General features: G+C 49.0%; 1 protein-coding gene across 1 annotated transcript in view; it reads left to right on the top strand.

Annotated features, from left to right (window-relative positions):
* The first annotated feature begins 2,483 nt into the window (after window positions 1-2,483).
* The window catches only part of SLC6A5 (solute carrier family 6 member 5), a 58,244-nt gene continuing 33,084 nt past the window's right edge, over window positions 2,484-27,643 (top strand). The window contains exons 1-6 of the mRNA XM_042237862.2: window positions 2,484-3,100; window positions 5,680-5,818; window positions 8,423-8,554; window positions 8,903-9,076; window positions 19,656-19,797; window positions 22,416-22,548. Of these exons, the coding sequence (XP_042093796.2) occupies window positions 2,582-3,100; window positions 5,680-5,818; window positions 8,423-8,554; window positions 8,903-9,076; window positions 19,656-19,797; window positions 22,416-22,548 (1,239 nt within the window). The 5' untranslated portion in view covers window positions 2,484-2,581. The remainder of the gene's footprint in view (window positions 3,101-5,679; window positions 5,819-8,422; window positions 8,555-8,902; window positions 9,077-19,655; window positions 19,798-22,415; window positions 22,549-27,643) is intronic.

Here is a 27,643-nt window from a genome sequence, read left to right as displayed (position 1 = left end):
GAGGGGAAGCGTTTGCTACGATTTCCCTGCCAGGCTCCAAACTACCCCTTTTGTAAAGATGTCTTCCCTGTCTTATGATTGCAGTCGTTGCTTTATACCAGCAGGAAAGCCCGTCTTTTTTTCTCACCGCGGCCACCCTAACCTCAGCATGGTAGAACGTCCTCTGCTGGCACCCGGAGGCCAGCCCTGCCGCCCGGCTGCCGCGGATGGTGATTTGGAGGGTCTGTTACACCTTGTGCGTCATTCCCTGCCTGTGGTGGATTTTTATCAACAGGGACAGGAAGAAAGAATGGAGTTCCTTTGACTTTGAAAGTGACCTAAGAACCAGATCAGTGTTGAGAATAATTTCTTTGTTATTTCTCTATAATATTGTCAGAGGAGCTTAAAACATGCAATGAGAATAATCCTAATTTTACTTAGGAATGTCTCTTCATTGTGTTCATGGAGATAATGTAGAAATGCAAACACTAGACCTCAATTTTTTAAGCGAAGACCTATTTTTTAAGGATTCCCCCCAACACTAATTGACAGGGAGGTTGGGAATCTGAAGTCAGGTACAGGCAAGGTTGGTACAGCCTTTTAAATGCAGGGGCCCTGTGCACAGCCATTGCAGGGCTGTGGTGCTTCGTGCAACTCTCCATCTCTTTAGCATGGTACTGCGGAATCCTCTTCCTGCAGGTTTGGAGAGGTGGCAAGGGGATCTAGCCGAAGAGAAAGAAGGAAACACGACAGTGATTTAACTCCTTCCCCTACGCCCACCTCGGCAGCCCAATCCGATCCATTGGTGGCTGCGCCTCGGCTTGGGTGCAGTGGGACGTGTCCCTCCCATGTTTCCCTTAATTAGGAGGAGGAAAACTGTCATCCCCTCCCGCCGGCTTCGGTTTAGTAATCAGACCCACATGAGTCACGCCGAACACGCAGCCCCCTCCCGCCTGAGTGACAACTGGCCAGCGTACTCTCAGCTGATGTCCCTTTAAAACTCGAATCCAAGGGGGTAATGATTTATCAAACTTGTATTATCAAGAAAATGTCAAACGAAGGGCACCTTGCTTTGCACTGACGCAAACCCGGCCTTTCCCAAGGAGATATAGAAAGCGCCTCTCTTGCTGGAGCCAAACCCAGTCTTGTCAATAGCTGGTCTCAGTCTCTACTCGTTGACTCTGTTGCCCGTTTCAGACATGGTGAGTGTTTGCTTTTGTTCTTTTAAGAGGAGAGGGGGCTGCGAGGGTAAGAAGGGCAGATTCGTTTTGGATATTTCTTTGTGAGATGTTCTATATATTCTGAAAGGCAAAGAGAAGACAACCATAGGTACATTATAGTTGTGAGCATCACCTGGGGGTGGGAAAGAGGTTTCTGAGGCTCTGGAGCGAAGAGGTTGGAGGTGTCTCCCAATCCCGCTGTTCTGGGAACTGTCCTTGGTGCTGAAAAGCCAGGTGCCAGTACTGAAGAGAGCCACCGAGTCCTAGAGGCTATTGAGATAAGAATGCTGGCTGGAGCTGAGATACTTAATTTGGTGCAAATTAAAGAGTTCTGACCTGTGCATTTGTGCAAGAAGGTTAGGTGTGGCTGAGGTGAAGGTAATATGATTATTCTTACAGTATAATAGTAATTGGTGGTACTAATATTTATGAAGCCCTGAAAGATAACATGAAGAGAGAAAGTGGATGAAAAAAAATATTGCTGGCAGTTATTTTCTTTCTCAATTGGGAGAAAGCAAGTGAAAATTAGTAGTCCCGAGTTTCAGCTCCTAAGCCAGTATAGGAGCATGGGTATTAAACTCTTGTGAATAGCTATTCTTGGGGAGTGGGGAGGACCAAAAATCTTCTCAGGTTCTTTTGCATATCTAGGAATCTGGAAGTGAATGTAGGCTGTGTAAGATAAACCTGGTTACTGTCTTGTGTTTTAAATCTGGCTTATTGTTGTTCTTGCGGGGTTGTTGTTACTGTTTGGTCAGTTTCTCTTATCCTTGCCTTTACTACCTGGCAGGTGTGGGTAGTTTTTGGATCGCTGGGATTCACAGAACAGATTTGGCCTCTAATACTTGCAGGTGCCAGGGCATCAGCTATTGTGGCCACAGCTTGTCTATCGCTTATTAAAAAAAAAAAAAAAAAAAAAAGGCAGCAAATGTGCATTGTTGAATGACAAAGGAAATGGGGCGGAAAATTAAAGAATCTTTCTACAATGGTGATGGGGACCGTGGGCATCCAAAGCCATGATGTGAAATCCAAAGAAGGTGAGGAGCTCATGGCTGTAGGGCTATTTCCACCCTCCTCTTCTCCCTCCTTCCTAAAAAACACTCCTGCATCTTTTTTTTTTAGTTCACCTTCTATCAGGGAGGAGAATATTAGCTTCCTTATGTCATTTAGTTATTGGGGAGACAGACTGAGAAATACTGATTACAGTTTTTCTTGAAGAAGAAAAAAAAAAAAAAATCCAGATTCCCATTTGTTCCCTGGATCTTATGTCTGGATCTGAGTTGTGAACGTCTCTATATGTGGATACAGGTATTTTTAAAGGCTGCCGTGACTTGTTTTGCACGAACTTCACGTTGTGTTCGCAGGATTGCAGTGCTCCCAAGGAAATGAATAAACAACCAGCCAACAGCCTGGAGGCGACGGTGCCCCCGGGCCCCCACGATGGCCCGTGCGCACCTAGGACGAGCCCGGAGCAGGAGCTTCCCGCGGCCACCGCCGCGCCGCCGCCGCGTGTGCCCAGGTCCGCTTCCACCGGCGCACAAACTTTCCATGCCCCCGACGCGCGAGCCTGCGAGGCCGAGCGGCCCGGAGGAGCCGGGGCTTGCAAACTGAGTAGCCCGCGGGCGCCGGCGGCCTCGGCGGCTCTGCGGGACTGGAGCGAGGCGCACTGTGCGCAGACCGCCTCTCCTTCAGGGGGTGCCGGGCCCGGCAACGCGCTGCCTTGTAAGATTCCGGCCCTGCGGGGCCTGGAGGGGGATGCGAATGTGAGTGTGGGGAAGGGCACCCTGGAGCGGAACAATACCCCGGCCGTGGGCTGGGTGAATATGAGCCAGAGCACCGTGGTGCTGGGCACGGATGGAATCACGTCCGTGCTCCCGGGCAGCGTGGCTACCGCTGCCACCCAGGTAAGCAGGTCGGGCTGGAGCCGCGCCGCCTCCTGCTCCCCAGCCGCGGGAGAGGCGAGCCAGGCCCAAGCGGGTGCACGTGTGCTGATGGGGAGACCGGTTGGCAGTGCCAGGTGATGGATGCGGGAGGCAGCTTTGGGGCTTCGGAAACACGCACTGCGCTGGGGGGTCGCTGGTTCGGCGGCGGGAGGGCTGCCGCAACCCTGCTGGAGGGCTCGAGACCTCGGGAGCTGCCACTATCTGCCCCTTCCCAGCCTCAGTGGTAGCGGCCATCCAGGTGCAGACTCATCACGCAGTCGAGGCGTTTAGATTCTCACCCCTTTCTGCAGACAGGACTCCCCCTCTTGCTAACCACTGGATCTATTTTTTATTTTTTAACTTAATTTAAAAAGGAGAAGAAAATAAAGAGAAAAACCTGGGCGGGGAGAAGGGAGGAATGATGGTTTAGTCCTGTGGGCTTTGTACTGCAAGTTACGGTAATCGTGAGAACTCATTTGATAGGTGGTTTATATGAGGCCGCTACTGAAGTTTAAGCCTCAGAGCCTATCTTTTCTAAAACCTGTACCTAATTTCGTGTATATATTTTTCTTAGAGTACTCCTCTCAATCGTATAAGCTCCAGGCCCTACAAACCTGGATTCACCTGTGCATTTGATCCTTTAGGTTCAACCAGAGGCATGAAAAATCCTCAAAGCAAATCCCAGTCCTGAGTGGGGGAGAAGGCAGCTGTTGCTGGTGGCCCCACTCCCATACAGGCCTCTGTCTTCTCCCACTCCCTCCAGTCTCTCGCCTCCTTCTCTGATTTCTTCCCTCCATCCTGTTTCATAGACTTCAGCTCTTCCTTTCCCACTGCGGGCCTCTCCACACCCTCCTCTCCTCTTAGCTCAAGGGCTAAGCCTGTGTATCCAGTGGAGGTGGGGGGGGCGGGTTTCTTGAACCAGAACATTTCCCTGTGTGAAGTCTAGGGTTTATGGAGCCCTTCTTGGTTTCTCTAGTGTTCGTAGACTCTCTCTCTTACACACACACATACACACACAGTTATCCACACAGCAAGAGCTCAGCTGTTAAAATAACTAGAAATGGATGTAAGCTTAGGCTTTCCCACGCGCTCTAGCGCTTGGGGTCCTCTTCTGGAGCGTTTGACTGTGTGCATTAACTGCCTGTGACAGCATGTGCCCAAGAGTGTGACCCCAGGTGGAGGCAGAAAATTTGTCTCACATGTCTTGCTTAACCTCCGCACTGCGGCAAAAGGAGCCGGAACTCCCACCCTTTCCAGCCCTGGAAGAATTGAAGGGGGAGGGCGCTGGAGACGGTATGTGTGTGGGAGGTGTGTAGCGGGGACATTAAAGATGGTCAGTGTAGATCAAGCCCTGCCTTTCCCTATTTTCAGCTCTGCCCATCTTTCTGATTCTCGTCTTTCTGCCACCCACCTTGCCCCTCCTCCTCTCTCCCCCAGACCTCCTCCCCATCTTGCCAGCTGCTTCTTTATCCTCCATGGCCTGTGGAACAGTGTGGACAGGCCAGAATGCTAGAATAGGAGGTGGAGGGTAATGGAGGAGGGAGAAGGTGACTGAGAAGGACCGGGGCTCAGGTCCCTGGAAGCTCTGTGTCGTGTCCAGGTGTCCCAAACACTTTCTGAGTTTATTTGCAGTTTTTCTTTCTGCTTTACAGTAAGACATTCCAGAACCAGGGACTGCCCTAATAGAGCATCTTAGCATGTGCTTGGAGAGGTGAGACCCCCAAACCCATAGACTGCAGGAGCAGGAGGGTGCCTCGGGAGGCTGTGATTCTGAACACTTCAGTTTACAGGTGGGGACACAGAAGCTCCAAGAGAGCCAGTGGCTTGTCTGGGGTTATCCAGCTGGGTAGGATAAAGTGTAGACCAGAACTCAAGGTTTTTTATGTCCCGTCTCTTTCCATGTCTGTTTTTCTGTCCCCCTCTTGTTTCACCCCTAAAGCTCCCTCCTTCCCATCTCCCTTTCCCGAGAGCTGAAAGGCACCCCTTCAATGAGCTGAGAGGCAGCTTCTGCCCGTAGGCTTTGGAGAGAGTGATGCAGGGGCTCTGGCTGGCTTCAGGCATTGCAGCTCTCTTTCTGGCCTTAGCATGGAGTCCAAAAGAAAAAAAAGAGAGAGAGAGAAAGGGGTGTGTTGAGGAATTTGGGGAGGTAGGGGATGTTTAGGAACCTGCTTGCTGGGAACCCTAGGCATGATATTGGGGCCTGCTTGCCAAAGGAACTCTTGGTCAGGGGTTAGGGATGGAGGGATCTGCTTGCAATCAACCTACAGGTTCAAGGTTTGGGGGAAGTGCTTGCTGGTGTGACTTGACTGCGGGATTTGGGGAAAGAGGGGGTTCAAGAGTCTCTTGAAGATGGATCTTCACATCAGAATTGGGAGCCTGCCTGCTGAAAGTGTGCAGGGTTGAGGGGTCAGGGCCCTGCCTGCCGATGCATCCTCGTGTGAAAAGTGGGGGCCTGCTTGCTGGGAAGGACCCTCAGCTTTGAGGGGGGAGAGGGGTGGAATGGGACCTGCCTGCCGGCCTACCTAGGGCTGTGATCCGACAATGTGCTTTTCCGCCCCCAGGAGGACGAGCAAGGGGATGAGAATAAGGCCCGAGGGAACTGGTCCAGCAAACTGGACTTCATCCTGTCCATGGTGGGGTACGCAGTGGGGCTGGGCAATGTCTGGAGGTTTCCCTACCTGGCCTTCCAGAACGGGGGAGGTATGGCTTTTCCGCTCTTTCCCCCACGGCGGGGTGGGCACTTGGGGGTTGGCGGGGGACACAGAGCAGGAGATACAGAATCTGGGACTTAGGCTGACAGAGGAGGCTCCGGGCAGGCCCTTCACACTCCAGCTCCATCCCCTGTAGGCATCTGTGGGAAGCCAGAGAGCAGGAGCTACCATACCTGGTTGGTACTAGATCCAGGAGGCTTTTATCTGGAGATGGAGCTCAGGGGCGAGATGGGTTTCCACAAGGCCCCATTGTCCACTTGGGAGGCTGGGTCCTGATTCAGGTGAACACTGATGCAGGCGAGCTCAAATCCTAATTTAGCCCACAAGTATTTCGGTACCCAGTGCCCTCCTCGCACACGAATAGTTTTAGAGCCAGGAGCTGTGCTGTCCTGGACATCGAATTAAGTATATGGTAAGATAGTAACCTGGAAATCTGAGCCTACTGGGCACTTGGGTCGTGCAGAGGACAGGATGCAGGCGAGCCAGGAGGTGGGCGCGCAGAGCGGCCGGGGGCTGTGCTCTTGAGAATCCAGTAGAAGTGCTCACACAGATACGTCCTCTTGGGAGCAAGCAGGGCTTATTTTGACTTTAGCAAAAACAGTTTCCGTTGCATTTGTCCTCACTGGGTGGAAGTAAAACCGTTTCTAAAATGGAGTGGGTGCCAGTCACGCATGCACCAGCTGCCAGGCCTCTAGGATCCATTGAGCCGCTCCTGTACCCACCGAGGAGGAACCCGGCACATCCAGGGTCCCCTTTGCTTGCCCTGGCAACACTGAGGCACCACAGGGCAGGGCTAAGCCAAGCCCCCTTTACAAATAGGAATTTGCACCTTGTTTCTCTTTCACAGCTTCTCAACTGGACCAAGGAGATAAGAAATGCGCCCCTTGCCCTATCGGGTTAGGCAGCTTAAGGGTTTGGGTTTCTTTGTTTTTTGGTCTCTGGGTGAGCTCTCCAGGTACGGGGAGGAGGGACAGGTGCAGAGCCACGTGATGATGAAAACGGAAAACTATGTTAACACCCCTCCCCCTAATTCCAAATTAGGACACTGTTGACAAGTATTTATGAGGAGTGCAGGGCGGTTGCGATCAGGGAGGGGTGCCCTGGGAACAGAAGAACGCAGGCTGATCACACACCGACTGCTGCCCCAGCTGTGTTTCGGCTCGGTTCTCTGAAGGGAGTCCCCAGACCAGGGTGCTGTGATTAAGCTTCCAGTGCCAGAAAAGGGGGCGGACAGCCAGGGTGGGTGAGGGAGGGAGTTCCAGTCCAGGGAGCACGGCAGCTTTGCAGCCAGAGGCTCTGCTGGACTAGTGAGAAGGGCCTGAGCTTTCCTCGCCCGCGATCTGGGAAATACAAAGATCTGAGAAAAAACACGATCTGAGAAAAACTCCGGCTGCATGGGGAGTTGAGTCTGGCCACCAGGGGGGAAGGCAACCTCTTCTGCAAACACTGTCTCCAGCCCCTTCAGGGGAATGGAGGGGAGGAGGTAGAGGGCTGGCTCGCTCCCTCCCTCCCAGGAACAAAAGAGAAGGGTTGCATGGTCCACATCTTTCATGAAAATCCATTCAGGAGAGGATAAAGCAAGAGCCCTGGTTTTACCTTCCTTCTCTGGAGAGGCCCTGCCAGGAAAGGTCCTTCCAGCAGGAGGAACTGACAAGAGAAAGATCAGCTTTCCTTCTGTGGAGTCCAGTGTTCTGGGCTCTGGTGTCGAGTCCCCAAATTGGTTCTGACTGTGCAACAGCCCTCCCTGGTCCAGACCTTTCCAAAGATCATGGCTATTCCCCAAGCTCCTACCAAACAACCCCAAAGAATCCTTGAGGATGAAGAACCCCCAGGAACCCTCAGCCAGTCTCTGGAGACCTGCCAGCTCCCAGAGCCCTGGCCTGGGCATTCTAGAGAACAGAGAGGAAGGATCAACATCATCAGAAGCCCACAGATAAGACACCCACATAAATATTGTCAAGTACCCGGTGTTGGGAGGGGAGGTGCTGGGGGAGGGTAGAGAAAGGAGACTTCCTGGAGGAGGAGGCATTTGAGCTGACCTTGAAGGACAGAAGGGACTTCTCACATGGAGAAGGAAGTGGAGACCTGTGTGAAGGCTGAGGTGGGGGGCGGGGGGAAGGATGTCCCCACCACCCGTCTTGTTGGTAGAAGGTGTGCAGGTGACTGAAGTCGAGGGCCCCTGCAGTCTAGCTTAGCAGATTTGGAGAGCTGGGATGCCAATGAGATTTCACCAAATCGGAGTCCAGCAGTGAATCAGAAGTGTGGAGTGTGGGTATGTTGAACATTGGAAGGAAGGGCTTCATTTGGGGACGTTGAATTACTAGACTAAGAAAAAGAAAAGAATAGAGTGCACTCAGCATGCAACCCTCAACGACCCATCCAATGGGGAACTGAAAAGAACAGTGTGGTTGCAGGGAACCCTGGCACTGTTTAGAGGATGGCTCCTATCCATCCCTGGGTGCTTGCAGCTGAGCTGGAATATCAAAAGCTTCCTGGAGAAGGCAGGGAGCTCGCTCCCGCTCCCCGAAGGGGAGGGTGGAGCCTGCCAGCCTGGGCCTCTCTGAGCTCTCACCTCCCGCTCTCTCTTTCCAAGGTGCTTTCCTCATCCCTTACCTGATGATGCTGGCTCTGGCAGGGTTGCCCATCTTCTTCCTAGAGGTGTCCCTGGGCCAGTTTGCCAGCCAGGGTCCGGTGTCTGTGTGGAAGGCCATCCCAGCCCTGCAAGGTGAGTGCTCCCTGCTTCTCAGCTGCCTCAGCCCTTCCCTGCCCTCTTTGGCACCAAATGGCCCCAGGGAGTGAGACCTGCTTCTGTAGTTGGGAGAACCCACTCCTTCCTTCTCTAGTTGATCAGTTTCACCACTGGGGCCCTCTGAAGAATGGCCCGAGATCACCTCTGGCATCACCCTGTTCCTGGCAGCATGTCTCGATGTCCTGGTAGAGACAGAGTCCACTCCACTATTAATGTGTCCATTGTAAGAGGGAGCCAGCGCCTACATTCCCCGCCCCTGCGCCCAACCATAAGGATTCCGCAGGATCTGGAGGAAACGAATCCCTGAAACTTTTGCTTCCGCAGGCTGTGGCATCGCAATGCTGATCATCTCTGTCCTAATAGCCATATACTACAATGTGATTATTTGCTACACACTTTTCTACCTGTTTGCCTCCTTTGTGTCTGTGCTGCCCTGGGGCTCCTGCAACAACCCTTGGAACACGCCAGAATGCAAAGACAAAACCAAACTTTTATTAGGTAAGTTTGGATATACCTGCACCAGGCGAATTGTTCATTCATTCATTCATTCAGGGAGGATGAACTGAGCGCCTATTATGTTTGTCAAGTTCTATACTAGATGCTGGGGGTACAGAGATGAGAACCAACCTCGAATATAGTTAATTCTAATATTTAAGGAACTCATGGCCTAGGCTGGGTAATCAAATTTTTGTTTGCTCATGAATAGCTGGAGTTTTTGTTGAAAATGTAGAATTACAAGTCCACCAAGTAGTCTGATTTACTAGATTTGGCTAGAGTGGTTTCCCCTGGTGACTTGTGCGCATGGTACAGTCTGTAAAGCAATGAGGTCTAGAGTCTAGGAGAGTGAGGCATGTGAGCCTGGGTCCACACTTCACACGATGCTGCCCAGAGCATGCGGTAACACAAGAGAACAGACGCTTGACCTACAGACCTCTGATAGAAAGGAACGTAGCTAAGTGCCTAGAGGAGGGGAGGCTGTCTGGGGAGGCTGTCTGGGGAGGCGGGGAGTGTTAACACTGGTTCAGACCTGAAATACTCTGGGGCTGGGGCTTGGGGGAACTGTCAGTTTGTTAGGTCAAGGGCAAACGTGTGGCAGTGAGGAGGGGCGGGGCAGAGCGGCTGGCACGGCTTCCGGTGTGTATGGCGTTTTGCCCCTGGTGGTACGTGCCTTTGTGTCAGGTAACTTCTCTCTGGGTCTCGGTTTTCCTCATTTGAGACACAGAAATGCTAACAACATTCTTCATGGGCTTACCTCATGGGATTGCTGAAAGGAGAAAAGTGGGGTATGTGATCCTAGCTGGAAAGAGCACGAATGGAAGGTGCTAGCATCAGATGCCTTTGAAGGTGCTGTTCATTTCCTGAACGCCGGTTAGCACGCAGTTTCTTCCTTCCCGGCACGTCTATCACTCCCTTCAAGCAGTCAGAATCCTGTGTCTCTTAGTGGTGGCCCCCCAACCCAGCTCTTTTGCCTGGACAGCCCGCACGCTGCAGAACAAGGAAGTTCCTTACACGCTTTGAGTGTGTAAGAGAGAAAGACGACCCATCCCTCACCTCCCAACCCCCGCCCCCCAGAGATGCACGTTTGTAAAGGCGGGAGATCACACTGGGGTGCTTTTACACACCCGTGCCTGGAGGCACACAACACATCCCGCCTCCACGTGGATGGGATTGCAGGAGGACTGATGATGGAGAGACATGCTCATCAAATTCAAACCCAGGGCAGCTGACAAGCTCTGGACGAGGATTTGTGGGATTCCCTGCAGTGGGGACAGGCACGGACGTGAATTTGAACAAATTCAGAGAGATGGTGAAGTACAGGGAAGCCTGGCATGATGCAGTCCCAAACAGCCCAACACTACTTAGCGACTGAACAACAGCTGGTGTGGGGCCCACTAGCGGAATGACCAGGAGTAAGTGCCCGTCTAGACTCTCTGGGCTTCCATGCCTTCATCTTTACAATCTCCATGTGGATGAACTATAAATTTAGGAGCAGTGGTTCTCAGCCCAAGCTGTTGCACATAGGAATCACCTGGGAACTAGCAAATCAAGACATCACTTAGAGTCAAGCCCAGACCAAGTAAATTGGACCCTCCGAGGATGAAGCCTAGCACTGCTGCTGCTGCTAAGTTGCTTCAGTCGTGTCCGACTCTGTGCAACCCCATAGATGGCAGCCCACCAGGCTCCCCCATCCCTGGGATTCTCTAGGCAAGAACACTGGAGTGGGTTGCCATTTCCTTCTCCAATGCATGAAAGTGAAAGGTGAAAGTGAAGTCGCTCAGTCGTGTCCGACTCTGTGACCCCATGGACTGCAGCCTACCAGGCTCCTCCATCCACGGGATTTCCCAGGCAAGAGTACTGGAGTGGGGTGCCATTGCCTTCTTCAGGGGATGAAGCCTAGTACTCTGTAAAGCTGTATGTTTACAGTTCCCAGGCACACCCAGGAGTAGGAACCACCAGGCTCGCTCTTGCCCACAGCCCTTAATCAGTCTTTCCTCAACCATGTTTGGAATGGAGTGCCCAGCTTCTTGCCCTGTGCTCCCTACCAGCTCAGAGCCACCTTTGCAAAGCTGCTGAGAGAACCCCACTCAGTAAGCTGGCTATTTGCAGATTCATCATTGACAATCTGCTGCTGGAATGGATTCTGGAAACTGGTTGCCATTTTGGCAAAGTGCATTGTCTAGGACGTGGGGTCTGGAGTGGAGAAGAGCCTCAAGTCATCCCAGTGCCCAGACTGTCCATCCAGGATTGTGTCTGGGACAGAAGTCACTTTCTGAAGGAGTGCCCGCTTGGGGAGGGTTGTTGCCTTGATCCAGACTCCAGGGAAGCTTCCTTGGGCACTTCCATCAGGGCCTTCTTGGGTCATGGTGATCGGGTCTTGCAGCTGTCCCTTGGGAGGGATGGTAGTTCAGAAACACTGTTCCCTCTGCTAACAATATCCACTAGTATTTATGCAACACAGTGAGCCTTAACAGTAATAGCAAGCATCACTTACTACACATGAACCACCGTGTTAAACTCTTTAATAACTCATATTACCAATGTTAGGATGGACAACAAGCAACATATGGGTTTAATTGTTATTTCCAGTTTATAGGTGAAAAATCTAGAGCTCAAGTGCATAAAGCTAGCTCTGTGGTAGACCTAGGACTGGATCCCATGGATCCTTCCAAGGCGATGGCCCCAACCACTCCTTAGCCTACACAGCAGCTTCATAAATGATGTCTCTGCTATTCCTAATTAGAGCCCTATGAGTCCCAAGAGGCAGATGACACGGTCACTATGTTACAGGTGACAAAGTGGGCTCTAAGCCTCAGAGAGTGGAGTGCCCAGTCACATGTCTCCAGGCAGAGCCAGCACCAGGATTTGGGTCTCAGTGACCCCCGATTCTCTGCTCATCCAGGGCTCCTGAAGGCTTTATTATGTTAGCCTTGGCAGATTGACATCTGTCCAGGTGTTTGTAGCTGAGATTCTATGGGGTTTAAAAGAAAGCTCATTTGAACAGTAGTTTTGACTTAGTAATACCACTCCTGGGGAATCTACTGTTAAAGGAAAACCAAAGACACAGGTGAGGACTATTCAAGATTGTTCATTGTAGTCACATTTATAGTCTAGGAAAGCATAGGAAACTAACAAAAATTCAATAATTCCATGGTTCAAATAAATTACAGTGCATTTTTAAAAATTTTTATTTTTACTTTATTTTACTTTACAATACTGTATTGGTTTCGCCATACATTGACATGTATCCACCACGGGTGTACATGCGATCCCAAACATGAACCCCCCTCCCACCTCCCTCCCTACAATATCCCTCTGGGTCATCCCCATGCAACAGCCCCAAGCATGCTGTATCCTGCATCAGACATAGACTGGTGATTTAATTCTTACATGATAGTATACATGTTTCAATGCCATTCTCCCAAATCATCCCACCCTCCCCCTCTCCCTCTGAGTCCAAAAGTCCACTCTACACATCTGTGTCTTTTTTGCTGTCTTGCATACAGGGTCATCATTGCCATCTTTCTAAATTCCATATATATGTGTTAGTATACTGTATTGATGTTTTTCTTTCTGGCTTACTTCACTCTGTATAATCAGCTCCAGTTTCATCCATCTCATTAGAACTGATTCAAATGTATTCTTTTTAACGGCTGAGTAATACTCCATTGTGTATATGTGCCACAGCTTTCTTATCCATTCATCTGCTGATGGGCATCTAGGTTGTTTCCATGTCCTGGCTATTATAAACAGTGCTGCGATGAACATTGGGGTACATGTGTCTCTTTCAATTCTGGTTTCCTCGGTGTGTATGCCCAGCAGTGGGATTGCTGGGTCATATGGCAGTTCTATTTGCAATTTTTTAAGGAATCTCCACACTGTTTTCCATAATGGTTGCACTAGTTTGCATTCCCACCAACAGTGTAGGAGGGTTCCCTTTTCTCCACACCCTCTCCAGCATTTATTGCTTGCAGATTTTTCGATCGCAGCCATTCTGACTGGTGTGAAGTGGTACCTCATTGTGGTTTTGATTTGCATTTCTCTAATAATGAGTGATGTTGAGCATCTTTTCATGTGTTTGTTAGCCATCTGTATGTCTTCTTTGGAGAAATGTCTATTTAGTTCTTTGGCCCATTTTTTGATTGGGTCGTTTATTTTTCTGGAATTGAGCTGCAGGAGTTGCTTGTATATTTTTGAGATTAGTTGTTTGTCAGTTGCTTCATTTGCTATTATTTTCTCCCATTCAGAAGGCTGTCTTTTCACCTTGCTTATGTTTTGCTTTGTTGTGCAGAAGCTTTTAATTTTAATTAGATCCCATTTGTTTATTTTTGCTTTTATTTCCAGAATTCTGGGAGGTGGATCATAGAGGATCCTGCTGTGATGTATGTTGGAGAGTGTTTTGCCTATGTTCTCCTCTAGGAGTTTTATAGTTTCTGGTCTTACATTTAGATCTTTAATCCATTTTGAGTTTATTTTTGTGTATGGAGTTAGAAAGTGATCTAATTTCATTCTTTTACAAGTGGTTGACCAGTTTTCCCAGCACCACTTGTCAAAGAGATTGTCTTTACTCCATTGTATATTCTTGCCTCCTTTGTCAAAGATAAGCTGTCCATAGGTGTGTGGATTTATCTCTGGGCTTTCTATTTTGTTCCATTGATCTATATTTCTGTCTTTGTGCCAGTACCATACTGTCTTGATGACTGTGGCTTTGTAGTAGAGCCTGAAGTCAGGCAAGTTGATTCCTCCAGTTCCATTCTTCTTTCTCAAGATTGCTTTGGCTATTCGAGGTTTTTTGTATTTCCATACAAATCTTGAAATGATTTGTTCTAGTTCTGTGAAAAATATCGCTGGAAGCTTGATAGGGATTGCATTGAATTTGTAAATTGCTTTGGGTAGTACAATCATTTTCACTATATTGATTCTTCCGATCCACGAACATGGTATATTTCTCCATCTATTAGTGTCCTCTTTGATTTCTTTCATCAGTGTTTTATAGTTTTCTATATATAGGTCTTTAGTTTCTTTAGGTAGATATATTCCTAAGTATTTTATTCTTTTTGTTGTAATGGTGAATGGAATTGTTTCCTTAATTTCTTTTTCTACTTTCTCATTGTTAGTGTATAGGAATGCAAGGGATTTCTGTGTGTTGATTTTATATCCTGCAACTTTACTATATTCATTGATTAGTTCTAGTAATTTTCTGGTGGAGTCTTTAGGGTTTTCTATGTAGAGGATCATGTCATATGCAAACAATGAGAGTTTTACTTCTTCTTTTCCAATTTGGATTCCTTTTATTTCTTTTTCTGCTCTGATTGCTGTGGCCAAAACTTCCAGAACTATGTTGAATAGTAGCGGAGAAAGTGGGCACCCTTGTCTTGTTTCTGACTTTAGGGGAAATGCTTTCAATTTTTCACCATTGAGGATAATGTTTGCTGTGGGTTTGTCATATATAGCTTTTATTATGTTGAGGTATGTTCCTTCTATTCCTGCTTTCTGGAGAGTTTTTATCATAAATGGATGTTGAATTTTGTCAAAGGTCTTCTCTGCATCTATTGAGATAATCATATGGCTTTTATTTTTCAATTTGTTAATGTGGTGAATTACATTGATTGATTTGTGGATATTGAAAAATCCTTGCATCCCTGGGATAAAGCCCACTTGGTCATGGTGTATGATCTTTTTCATGTGTTGTTGGATTCTGATTGCTAGAATTTTATTGAGGATTTTTGCATGTATGTTCATCAGTGATATTGGCCTGTAGTTTTCCTTTTTTGTAGTATCTTTTTCAGGTTTTGGTATTAGGGTGATGGTGGCCTCATAGAATGAGTTTGGAAGTTTACCTTCCTCTGCAATTTTCTGGAAGAGTTTAAATAGGATAGGTGCTAGCTCTTCTCCAATTACAGTGCATTTTTAAAGACTAAAGAATACTTCATAGTCTTTAAAAATGAATATGCATAAAACATAGGGAAATCATCAGCACATCAAGTTAAATGTAAAGGCAGGATACAGATTTATAGTGTAATTTTGTTTTTACTAACAATTATGTGCTGGTAGAGAACATATAGGAAAGAAACACACACATATTTCCTGGTAGATCTGGAGCCATTCTTTTTTTTTCTTTTTCCCTAGATTTTCTATCAGGGACACGTATTTATTTTATGGGTGGAAAATATATATGTATATGTATACATATACATTTATATAGTGTGTGTGTGTATTTTTACAGGCATGTGCATGCAGGCATTGCTGGTTTTGTGGAATTTTTTTTCTGGCTCATAATATCCCAGAGAACATGAAAGGCAGCGTGAAGACATTATACAGCAAAGCACCTTATGGTACAAACCGTAAAAACGATGCAAGCTCTGAGCAGAGAGAGAAATGAACACTTTTCATTCTATTCCCTGGAAGCATGTGGACAGGCTTAGAAGATCTTATCTCATTCTTAGCCGGTAGTTTAAAATTTTTTGTTTGCTTAAAGTGGAGGTCTCAATTTCCCCTCTCTCAATGCAACCCCTCTATCTGCTCTTTGCTGGGTTTTGTAAACTTGACCATTTTCCATGACCAGGGACAGGCTATCCTTTTCATAAGTATTGACCCTGTGGTGTCCTAAAGTGACTTAGAAAAGGGGATGACTTGCAGAGACATAGTCAACTTTGTAGCCCCATTTTCCTGCTGGACAAGATGGGAGTTCAAGGGCTTCTGTGCTGACCCACTGGTTAAGACTCCATTCTCCTAATGCAGGGGGCACAGGTTTGATCCCTGGTCAGGGATCCTGCATGCTGCACAGTGTCACCAAAAAAATAAAATAAAATAAAGGGATCCAGACAATGACGTCCCAGGCTGCCTCCCAGATGGCCATTCTGAGAGAGGCTTGTTTTTGTTGTTTGGTCACTAAGTCTAATCCGTCTCTTTGCAACCCCATGGGCGGCAGCATGCCAGGCTTCACTGTCCTTGTTTAGGAAGTGGAAAAACTCCCTCCCCTAGTGCAGTGTTCCACAAATGACCTTCCAAGCTCATCTGCCCCCTTATAACCCCATAACCATCCTACCCTGTGATAGCGGGCAGCTGGTCCCAGGAAAGCGGGATAGACTCCCTGGCCGTTATGACCTTCACTTACAGCAGGAAGGGCTTTATCCCTTGGCCCCTGAGCTCTGCTAGGGACACATTGCCTGGGACCCTCCCCTCCCCCCATCACTCAGATGCCAGGACCCTGGTATCTGCCCTGGCTCAGTCCACCGGAAGAGCTTGCCACACATTTCTGACGTGTAGATTGTGAGAAAGGCTGTTTACCTTCCGGACATTCAATCCTCTGGGTATTTGTAACGTTGAAGGGCTTAATGCATGCCCTGCTGAGTGAGACCAGTGACTGCTTTTTGAAATTAGGAGCTAGCTGGGTCACCTAAAATGGGAATCGCATAAATACCATTTCTATTTCTAGAATGGCTTAATTTGCATTAGAATTTTAGTTCAACGATTCCTTTTCTACCTTGTCTTTCGTGTGCTCTCATTTATTCATAATTGCCCAAGTAAAGAGAATCCTTCCAACCGCTTCCAGTTCAGCGCGATCCTTATCGCGGTTCTTTGTTCAGGGTTGCTGGGCCGCAGAGCTCGCTGACTGCAGGGCCGGTCGTTCCTTTGCTGGCGGACCTGAAGGCTCAGTGCCCTGGGAAGCGCGCTCCTGCCGCCCAGTGGTGAGAAGGGATATTGCAGGAGGCCGCAGTGCCGCAGGGACGCTGTGACCTTGACTGCGGCGGTGAGTGGTAATGCAGAGGCGCCCAGAGACGCTCTCTAAGGAAGCTGTCCACGTGTTCCTCTGTGGCAGAATTGGAAGCAAGGGATTTTGAGTTTGCCTGTGCATTAGCGATCTCTTCCTAAAGGGACATGGATGGTGCTTTAATTGCCTTCATTCTGGTCCCCGCTGGGGAAATCTCAAACCCCAGAGATTTTGCGGGAGGCATTTTGCAAAGTTCACAGACATCTTTGGTTGTCACAAGCGGGGCAGGGGGAAAATAAATATTCCTGACATCTAGTGGGCAGAGGCCAGCGATGTTGCTAATATAATACCCTGCGATGCTCAGGACAGTGTCCCCACCACAGAGAATTTTCTGACCCCAAGTGTCAGTAGTACTGCTGTTTAGAAAACCTGTGGTCTAAAGAATCAATCAGAGGTAAGGGGTTCTTATTATTACAGCTTTAAATTTTATCCAGCTTTCTCAGATATTCTGGAGAGGTTGTGTGGGAGGCATTAGATGCTTTATGGCTGGCAAGTGGAATTGAGAGACAATGTTGGGGATCAGAGATGCTCACCCCATGAAAAGGTGTAACAATGACATTTGCTTTATGGCTAAATTTTACCGGGTCCAGCTGTGTGCTAGGTGTTGCATGCGATGGTCTCATTCATGACCTATCTCACTTAATCTGGTTCTTGGGACAGCCTTCAAACTAGACACTTTATGATCAGAAAAACAGAGGCTTGGACAGATAAAGGAACTTGTCCAAGCTCTCAATGCTAGTGGAGTTCCTGAACCCAGTTCCCACTTTGCGGTGCCACGGAAGACGTGCATTTGGAATCCATGCACCAGATCTAGGCTGCATGTGTTTTTTGTTGTTTGGTCCGCAGTGTTTAAAGATAATCTGGGCTTATTCCCAATAGTTTAAAATGGAGAGACTCCATGGAAATATCCAGCGTTTCTGCATCTTTTATCAGAACACCTGGAAAAGCATGGCAGGATTGGCTGGTGCAATCATCGCTCGATGTTCACGGGACTGGTTCCAGAGCCCTTTCAGATACCAAAGTCTGCAGGTGTTCCCGTGCAGGATATAAAGTGGTGTAGGACAATGAAAACAGCATCCAGCCAACCTCCACTGACATTTCAGTCTGCAGTTGGTTCAATCCGAGGATATTAAATCTGCAGATACAGAGGGAAGATCATGCTCTCTGTTTTAGTTCAGTTCAGTTCAGTTGCTCAGTCGTGTCCAACTCTTTGCGACCCCTTGGACTGCAGCACGCCAGGCCTCCCTGTCCATCACCAACTCCTGGAGTTTACTCAAACTCACGTCCATCGAGTCAGTGATGCCATCCAGCCATCTCGTCCTCTGTCGTCCTCTCTGTTATCATAACTTTGTACCCTCCATTGTATATCTTTCTCATTTGTGTCACCAGCCTGACTCTTGAAGGTGTTTGAGTTTATGTTCCCTGCTTTCTGCTTCCCAGTAGAGTGGTTAAAAGCATGGTCTCCAAGGAGAGAGTGACTGTTTGCCTCCTGATTCTGCTGTGTGACCTTGGCAAGCAACTGCCCTTCTCTGTGCCCAGTTTCTTTATTTGCAGCTGTGAGTTAAATCAGCTAAGACATGGACAGAGGAGCCTGGTAGGCTACAGTCTGTGGGGTCGCAAAGAGTCGGACACGACTGAGCGACTTCACTTCAAGACATTTAAAATAGTACATGGTTAAGTGCTGTGTAAGTGTTATTGTTAGTGTTACTTTCACATCTTTATACATTAAATATCCTTTGGCATTAATCCTGGTGGACTCTTTATCTAAAATATCAATCAAGGGATCATAGAGACATTGTAACATGACTAGAAAGACTTCAGCTTCTTCCTGTGTAAAATGAGGGTGATGATAGGCACTTCCCAGGTTTTCAGAGGCTTTTATGAGATGATAATTGGCAAAGCTTCCAGCAAGGTGCCTGACACACTGACTCATCTGGTTAGTTCCCTGACCCCACCCCAGCCTAGGTCAGGCGTTCTCAGCCTCTGCACTATTGACATGTGGGGCCTGGATAATTCTCCATCATGGGGGTTGTCCTGTACATTGTTGGGTGCTCAGCAGCATCCTTGGACTCTGCCCACTAGATGCCAGGAGCACCCTGTTCCCTGAACAGGGACAACTGTGTCCTCAGACATTGCCAAGTGCCCCCTGGTGGACAAATTCGTCCCCAGTTGAGAAGCCCTGTTGCAGACTCATGAGCTCATGTTAGTGTGTGGAAAGAACGTGGCATGTATATTTAGGGGACCTCTGTGTGTCGGCTGTCACGCCAGGCAGTGGGTTCAAGGTGAGCTTATTAGTGGGTCTTCTGTGGTAGTAGCCCTTCAGCTTTGTTGATGCCTGATTAAAATTCATTTCCACAAGCCGTTTATTCTTTGTGGAATCATAAGGATCTGGGTTTGAATCCTGCTTCTCGTTAGCTGTGTGATTTTGGTAGAATCACCTAATAACCTCTTTGAGCCTTTTTCCTCATCTTAAAGATGGAGGCAGTGGTACCCACAGCATAGGCTGCTCGGAGCCTCAGGGTAAATAATGCCTGTAAAGTGCTTAGCATGTAGAGAGTGCTCCAGAAAGAAGCGCTGTTGTTACCAGGACCAGGCACAGTTGAAGCTGGTACCAGGGGCTCCGGGACGAGTAACACACAATTTTGGGGTTCATCTGCATCCAGCTTTGCTCAGTTAATACCTTCCCAAAGTGACTGTCCAATATTTAGGAAATATTTTAGCTTTTGTCTTTAAGTTGCTGGAAAGACAAGTGTCTACTTTTTGTACAGATTTCACTGTGTTTTCATTCCATCCTCTCCTGAACAGATTCCTGTGTGATCAATGACCATCCCAAAATACAGATCAAGAACTCGACTTTCTGCATGACCGCCTATCCCAACTTGACAATGGTTAACTTCACCAGCCAGGCCAATAAAACGTTCGTCAGTGGGAGTGAAGAGTATTTCAAGTAAGATTTTTTAAAAAAACTTTCCGAGAGAAACCCAGAAAATTAGTGAATATCCAACCTGTGGACTTGAGGAATGGGCTGCCTCTCTCTGCACCCTCCTTGCCCACTGGGCCGGTGCACCAGGGCTTCCATTTTACAAGAGATGCTGGAAATCAAATATGAATTCTTATGTCTCTCTCTCATTTTAAATGTTAGCAAATCAATTAAAGTGAAACACTGATGTCAAATAAGATGCATAGGTCAGTAGGCCCCTCGTTTGCGGCCTCTACTTAGATAATGAAAAGTGGCCATTATATCCCTGCTGGTTTTCCCGAGTGCCGTGAATTCCTATTCCAAGTTTCCTCTCCTGTATGGACTCCGAGGGTATGTGAGCATTCCCTGTAGAACAGAAGGGGCAGTTAGGCTGAATGAGGGAAAAAAATCCCCTCTACAGATAACCTCGACCAGTGAGGGTGGGCCTTGATTCACCCTGAGCATTGAGAAAGGAGCCTGACCCCGTAGTTGGCTGAAATCTGATCACATAATCACATGGTCAGGGGTATTGTCGATCTCCTCCAGGGGATCCTCCTGACCCAGGAATCAAACCCACGTCGTTGATGTCTCCTGCATTGGCAGGCAGGTTCTTTACTTCTAGTGCCGCCTGGAACATGGTGTGTGTGGTAGAGTGAGTTGTAAATCTGCTTTTGGTGGCTTTGCGAATCCTCTGGGACCATCTTAGTGCCCCAGAGGGACTGTTATCAAGAGCTTCTCTGGGCCCATCCGACATCCCTTATTAAACCATGGGGTGGTTGAGAAGGCCAAGGGGCTGTGGAATCATTGATTATATGATCTGCCCATTGCAGGGTGGGGACCCAGGGGCTGGGGGACATTTTCAGTGCTTGGGAAATACGGCCCCTGAGGTTTGGGAGCCGAGGCTGGTCCCACGCTTGGTGACTTCTACTCTAGCCTTGAGCCCAGGGGGTCCCCAGCTAGACCAGGAGGGCTGCTGGCCCCTTGGCTTCCCTCAGCAGGTCAGCACACTCAGCTGTCTGCAGCCCTCTAGAGCAGCGGTCCCCCACCTTTTTTGGAACCAGAGACCAGTTTTGTGGGAGACAGTTTTTGCACAGGCTTTCAGGATGATTCAAGGACATAACGTTTGTCATGCACTTCATTTCTATTGTTGGTACATCAGGTCCACCTCAGGTCATCAGACATTAGATTCTGGAGGTTGGGAACCCTTGCTGCACAGTCTGGATGCTGGCTGGCCCTTGGCTCTGGTCACAGAAAGACCCCCCTGCCCTGCCTTCTACACACACAGGCTCCGTGATTTGATGCTGCAGAGTTGAGGGGATTGTCTTGTCTGTCGTGATGACTCATGGTCCCTGATGCAGCCTCCTGTTCCCAGGAGTGAGGGTGCCCGTTTGCCCTCTGTCCAGGGATTCGGGGGTTGCCAGACAGGCTGGGACTGCTTCAGGTGCCAGGAGCCACTACAGATGAGTGCCAGCTCATGTCCGTTTGCTGCTGGTCATCTGTCTTTGAATATGTTCCTTGAGTAAGGCCAGCTAGCCCTGCGTTTGCATTTCAGCCAAGCTCAGCCCCACTCCACTACTCTTACCTGGAAAATCCCATGGACAGAGGAGCCTGGTAGGCTGCAGTCCATGGAGTCCCGAAGAGTCAGACACGACTGAGCGACTTCCCTTTCACTTTTCACTTTCATGCACTGGAGAAGGAAATGGCAACCCACTCCAGTGTTCTTGCCTGGAGAATCCCAGGGATGGGGGAGCCTAGTGGGCTGCCATCTATGGGGTCACACAGAGTCGGACACGACTGAAGTGCCTTAGCAGCAGTAGCAGCAGCAGCCCCTGGGCAGGCTCGTCACAACCTGAACTAAAATGCACAGCAGGATTTTTTATTCTTTCTGTACTGAGTTTTTTTTTTTTAAGTTATCAAAAATCTATTGGGGCGCATTCTCATAAAAGGGTAGAACAATATAAAAGCACATACAAAATCATCCTTGGCAGTTTAGAGTTTCTGTTAGTGGTGTGTTCTTATATAAATAATCAACCTCTGTAATGCCCGTTGGGGGAGGGGGGCTGCACCAGGACCCCCAAGGCTGTTGGATTTTTTACACTCCTCCGGGGCAGCTGTTGATGACGGTGGAGCTGCTGTAGTCTTGCTCAGAGCCCGCCCAAGGCCATAATTAATTTTTTCAAGTCGAAGTATGGTTGTATCACTGCCTGTTAATTTCAGGTGTACTGAACAGTGACTCAGTTATGCACACACACAGAGATATATATTCTTTTTCAGATTCTTTTCCCTTATGGGTTATTATAAAATACTGAGTTCCCTGTGCTATACTGTAAGTCATTTAGGGCCATAATTAATTAAAAGCAGAGTAAATTCAGTTGGTCTCACCGCAGACAGCTGTGGGCGGGAGCCCGATCAGCAGACCCCTCACAACCTGATCTGATCCGGCCCCTGGTGGGGAGGCTGGGGGATGCTGGGATTTTGTTCCGGGCTCCCTGGCTCTGCAGGGAAAGAAAGCCTGCAGACGGCTACCTCCCCCGCCTCCTCCTTCCCTTCCCTGCCCGCCTCCCTCCCCACCCAGCCCCTATCACTTCTCCCCTTTCAACTCGCAGGTACTTTGTGCTGAAGATTTCTGCAGGGATTGAGTATCCTGGTGAGATCAGGTGGCCACTAGCCTTCTGCCTCTTCCTGGCTTGGGTGATTGTGTATGCCTCCTTGGCGAAAGGAATCAAGACTTCAGGAAAAGTAAGAGTCTGGATTTACCTGAGAGGAAGCTCTGGGACACCCAGGGCTGGTTGTGTGGTGGAGCAGCCGAAGGGCACTGGGAAGACAGTCAGGGTCGTGGGTGTCCTTCTCCTTCTGGCCCTGAGTAGCTGTGGGGCCTTGGACAAGTGACTTCATTCCTGTCTGTAAAATGGGATAATAGCGCCTTTCTGCCCGGGAGGTTTTAAGGGTTAAATGAGACATGTTCTCAGGGCTCCTAGGGGATGTCGGGGGCTCAGTGATGGGTTTCCTCTCTTTCCTGTCGGGTCTTCCATTCAGTAGATGGGAATCCCTGATATGCTTCAGTCTCGCTTTTTGCATCTTGGTCTGGCTGCTAGCTCAATCACTGCTCCTCTCAAGGAGCTGGAGTAAGATCACAATTGTAAAGTGGATTCCTTCTCCCACTGCTGACCCCTCCGCATTTCATGCCTTTCTCCTGTCCGGAGCCTAACACTCTCCCACCCCACGTGCCCCCAGCAGTAAAGGGTGATGGTCCTGCCAGCGGGATATTTTTTTTGTCGAGCACATGCTTGGCCCCTCTTGCTACGTAGTCATTTGGCTGGTCCTTTGGAGGTGGTGAAACCCCTACCCCAAGCTCAGTTCCAGGGCACAACACGCAGGCCATGTGGGTGACCTCAGGACACACTGGACCTTGTAGTAGGGTCCCAATGTTTCCCGTCATCTTCCCGCTGCTTTAGAAAAAAAAAAAAAACAAAAACAAAAAAAAACATTAAATGGTTAACCAACTGCTTTGATGACAACCAATAATTAAGAGTCATTTGCATGTTTCAGAGTGAAACCCAAACTGCCTCAAAGGCCTAAGGAATAGAATGTGACGGTGGACTCTGAGTCCATAGGCTGTGGCGTTTGACAGGGTCCAGTTGTCTGGGTCAGGGCTTAGTGTGGTCACAATGAGAAGCAACCACTTTGGAAGGATCAGGCCTCGCAGGGCCGAGGGTCTGTGCCAGCTTTCACCTGCTGGGCATGCTTCCCAGCCCCCACCCGGCCCCCATCAGCGACACAAAGCAGCCTGTCTTCTCCCAGACACGTGGACAAGATCCACGTGAGGCCTCTGGTGCCCTCCATGTAATCTGGTTCCACATGGGCCCGAACGGGGGATTCTGGCAGCTTGGTCAGGATCGCCTGAGCCAGGTGGGGCCCTTAAGTGACATCAGGTGGGGAGAGAGCCGGCCGGGGTTCTAGCCCCCCAGCCTTTCCCATGGTATTTTCTGTCTAGGGACATCTCCACTCGGGCCATGAAACCTGTCTGGGCTTCACATTTGCCCTTAGCTTTGATTTATCTCTTTGCCAGTAAGTGGAAAGCAGATTTTCTTTATCTTAGCTATTTCAGGAGCTAATGGCTTTCTCATTTCCAAAGCGAAGGCAATTGGACTGGGTGATGTCCAAGACTCGCTAGCTCTAATATGATTCTGTCAGAACACTTGCTGGCTAAGATGCAGGCACTTTTCCTCTCTGACCTCAGTTTCCCCACTCCGTAAAATGAGAGCTGGGATCACGTGACCCCTGAGGACCCCACTGACTCTGAATGAGTATTATGAGACTGGAGCAATTGTTTTTCTAGGGCAACAGGAAAATGGGGAAAATGTTAACATGACCTTGACAGTAACGTCCCATGAGTCCCAAGGGTTTCCGAGTCTCCTCACCTTCTGTGACTTGGAACTGAGCTTCGAGTGGGAAGAAAGGGCCAGACAGGAGGTTGCCTAGCAAGAGTGACCACACCTTTGCTCAGCCAAAATCCAACTGGTAGGACCATCACTTATAGCTCTAAATGAAGAGAGGACAACTTCAACCATAATCAGAGGTCAGACAGGTCTCTAGCAGGATAGGCTAGAAGGTATGACCGGTGGCAGAAGAGGTGATGGTGAAGGGGATAACACCGCCTTCTCAGTGACCCGAGGAAGGATGGCCTGCTGGCTGTAGATTCAGACCAGCCTGAGTTCAAATCTCATCTTTATCACTTTCTAGTCGCGTAGCTGTGGAAGAGCTATTTAACCATTGGAACCTCAGTTTCATCATCTGTAAAATGGGAATAACGGTACATACCTCATAGAGCTGTTCTAAGATTAGGTGAAAGTTGCATACCTGGCATATAGTGAGCTCTTAATTAACAGTAGCTCTTTTCATTTTTGTGCTATTGATTGATTGACTGGGTACTGTGCCATCCTGACATCTTGAAAGCAGTGGCTCTGGTGGGCAAACGGGAAGAGAAAGGAAACTTTGTGGCCAGGCAGTGTACTTCGCTTAGCGCGTTCAATCTCCCCAACCACCTGCTAGGTAAGGACATTTCTTCCCATTTTACAGACAGAGAAGCTGAAGCACATCAAAGTAAATTGCCTGAGGTCATACTGCTGTTAAGAGGCAGCCCTGGGGTTTGAACCCAGGTGTTTCCCTTTAAAGCCTAGACTCTTTCCCCTACATGACATCCTCTCCCAAGAAGAGACTGTTAGAAATAAGGAAGTGCAGAATTCTGGACTCATCATTTGCACTGAGGGGATAAAAGTCCCCCCACCATGAATCAGGACCCTTGCACTCCTGCCCCGTTCTGCCATCATCAGTTCTCATTGCCAGCTGGGCAAGTCCCAGGAGGCACCTTGTCCCTTATTCCACATCTGCAAATTCAAGGGTTAAGGTATATTTTCTCTTAGACCGCTCTTTGTTTATCAGTCTGATTTTTAGGGGGATGGTGTCAGAATCAGTTCTTGGCGTGATGTAGATGTTAATCCTTGGTGCCAGATATCATGGCTTCTCTCTCTGAAATGAGGATTTTTGAGTAGCTCTCAGCAAGTAAGCTTTTCTTTTAGGTCTGCTAACTTATCTTTCTGCTTCATTGAGAAAGATTTCCAACTAGGGATCAGTAATTAATTTTTTAAAATGAGGAATACCGCCAGAAATAATGTGTCCTGATTTATTTTCCTGCCCTGGGGTGTGCAGATATTAATCATGAAGCTTTGTTTGGAAACACAGCTGCAGGTCTTCATTATAGCAGGGTGCTTTGTGATGGAGGTTCCACCAAGACTGTTATTTCTAAGCAACAGAGATGTCCTTCTCTTTCAGCAAGATAAGCTCAGGTCCTCTTGTTCAGGGTCCTAGGAGATAAGAGTGGCTGGTTGCCTTCTATGAGATCTCAGTCTCCCTTTGAGCAGCTAGAATTCCTGAGTTTGGTACGACCAGCAGGCAGCCCAAAGGTCAAATGCAGCCCATCTGACCTCCGGGGCTGCTCTGCTGGAGAGTTATGGCAAGGACATGAAGCTCGCTTAATTAGCTGGCACGGTCTTGGGAGCGAGGTGGCCTTAGCACCTGTTCAGGGCTCCCGATGTGAGGATGATGCTGCCAGGTGTCAGGCCAGCAGGCTCAGATCAACCCGTCATTGTCACTCCCGCCAGGTATAATTCATTACTGTTCAAGTTTAACGCCTCTGGCAGTCCATCCTGAAACAGGTGCGTTCTGAAGTCCCCACGATACAGGAAAACTAGCTGTGATAAAACCTCCACGGACACCTGACTCACATTGGAGGCATCCCCAGGATTTAGACATGAAACTGTGCACCCTTGCAGATCACGGGCAGTCCCCATCAACAACCTGAGTGCATCATTCCACACGCCAGGGCCTGATCTGGTGAGGCGGACAAGTGCCTAGGGTGTGAAATTTAAGGCAGTGTTCACGCTCAGGTTCCCGCACGTGCAGGGTGGGCCGCTGAGAACGAGTGCTTCCTTAAATTGAGGCAAGGGTGTTCCCTTGCCTCACCCGAGTCCCTGCCTCTCACATCTCTGATCTGACGGCTCAAGGACTGGCATTGAAAGGAAGGAAATAGGTTTTGGAGTTAGAAAATGTCAAGTCTGGATCTTGGCTCCAGCTGGAAGACCTTGTATGAGATATTTAACCCTTGAGCGAGCCTTAACCTGAGCTTCAGTTTTCTCCTCTGTAAAATGGGACTGCAAAGAGCTGACCCATGGCGGGAGCTCCAGAAACGGTTGTGCCCAAACCATCTCCAGCAATCAAACGGGAGCAGCGTCTCAGGCGTTTAGACCGGTGCTCATCTTGGGGTCTTCCTCCTGCTAGCCCCCACTGTTTGCATCATCTCCCTCGGCCCCTCCCATCCGCACCTCGCACCAGCCCCACGTGATCAGGAGGTGAGAAGGATACTCCTTAATTGTCACCCTGCCCCTGCCGTCTTGGGGTGGGGAGGTCAGACTGCTCAGGGCCCCGCTGGCCCCTGTAGCGATCCTCCCCCTCAGCCCCATCTGACAGGTGGAGGACAGCCTGGGTCGTCCTACGCGAGTGATTTTCTCCTGAGACATCAGATGCCTTTGAGTTTCTCTCTGTGTGTGGAAGGGGAAGGAGAGAAGCAAGTTTGGGGGGATAGGAGGGAGCAGGCCACCCCCTCACAGTCCCTGGTAATGCTAGTGCCTTGGGGCAAGGACAGACGATGGACCATTGTCACGGGGGAGGGAAGAGGCGCCTGGTGGGTGGTGGAAGTTGTGTGGAGACAAGGAGACCAGCCCACGCCTGGTCTACAGACAGGAAGACTTTGGCCTTGACGAGTAATTGGGTTTAGAAAGTGAAAGTGGCTGAGTTGTGTCCGACTCTTTGCGACCCTATGGACTACACAGTCCATGGGATTCTCCAGGCCAGAATACTGGAGTTGGTAGCCTTTCCCTTCTCCAGGGGATCTTCCCAACCCATGGATAGAATTGTATTTAGAGGAAGAAATACTTCCTCTTCTTTCCTTGACCTGCAGCCTGTCCCATTCAGCCGAGGGCACCTCTGCCCATCAGCTGCTGAGGCCAGAACCTTTGGGGTCACCTTGAAATCCTCCCTGCCTGTCTCTCTCATGCCCCATGAAATCGGTCAGCAAGTCCTGCTGCACAGCATATCTGGTTTCTGACCATTTGTCCTGGCTCCTCTGTAATGCCCTGGGTGGAACAACTGCTGTCTTCTGCCTGGATTGCAGCCATAACCTCCTAACTGCTCCCCCTGCAGTAAAAACTCAACGTAGCCTCCGGGTGACACTTAAAATATTAGATTGGTCACTGCCCCAATCCTCCCCATCTTCACC

The sequence above is a fragment of the Ovis aries genome, chromosome 21 (assembly GCF_016772045.2).
Source record: "Ovis aries strain OAR_USU_Benz2616 breed Rambouillet chromosome 21, ARS-UI_Ramb_v3.0, whole genome shotgun sequence".
In the NCBI taxonomy this organism is placed as follows: Eukaryota; Metazoa; Chordata; class Mammalia; order Artiodactyla; family Bovidae; genus Ovis; species Ovis aries.
This window is presented reverse-complemented; position numbering and strand designations above follow the sequence as displayed.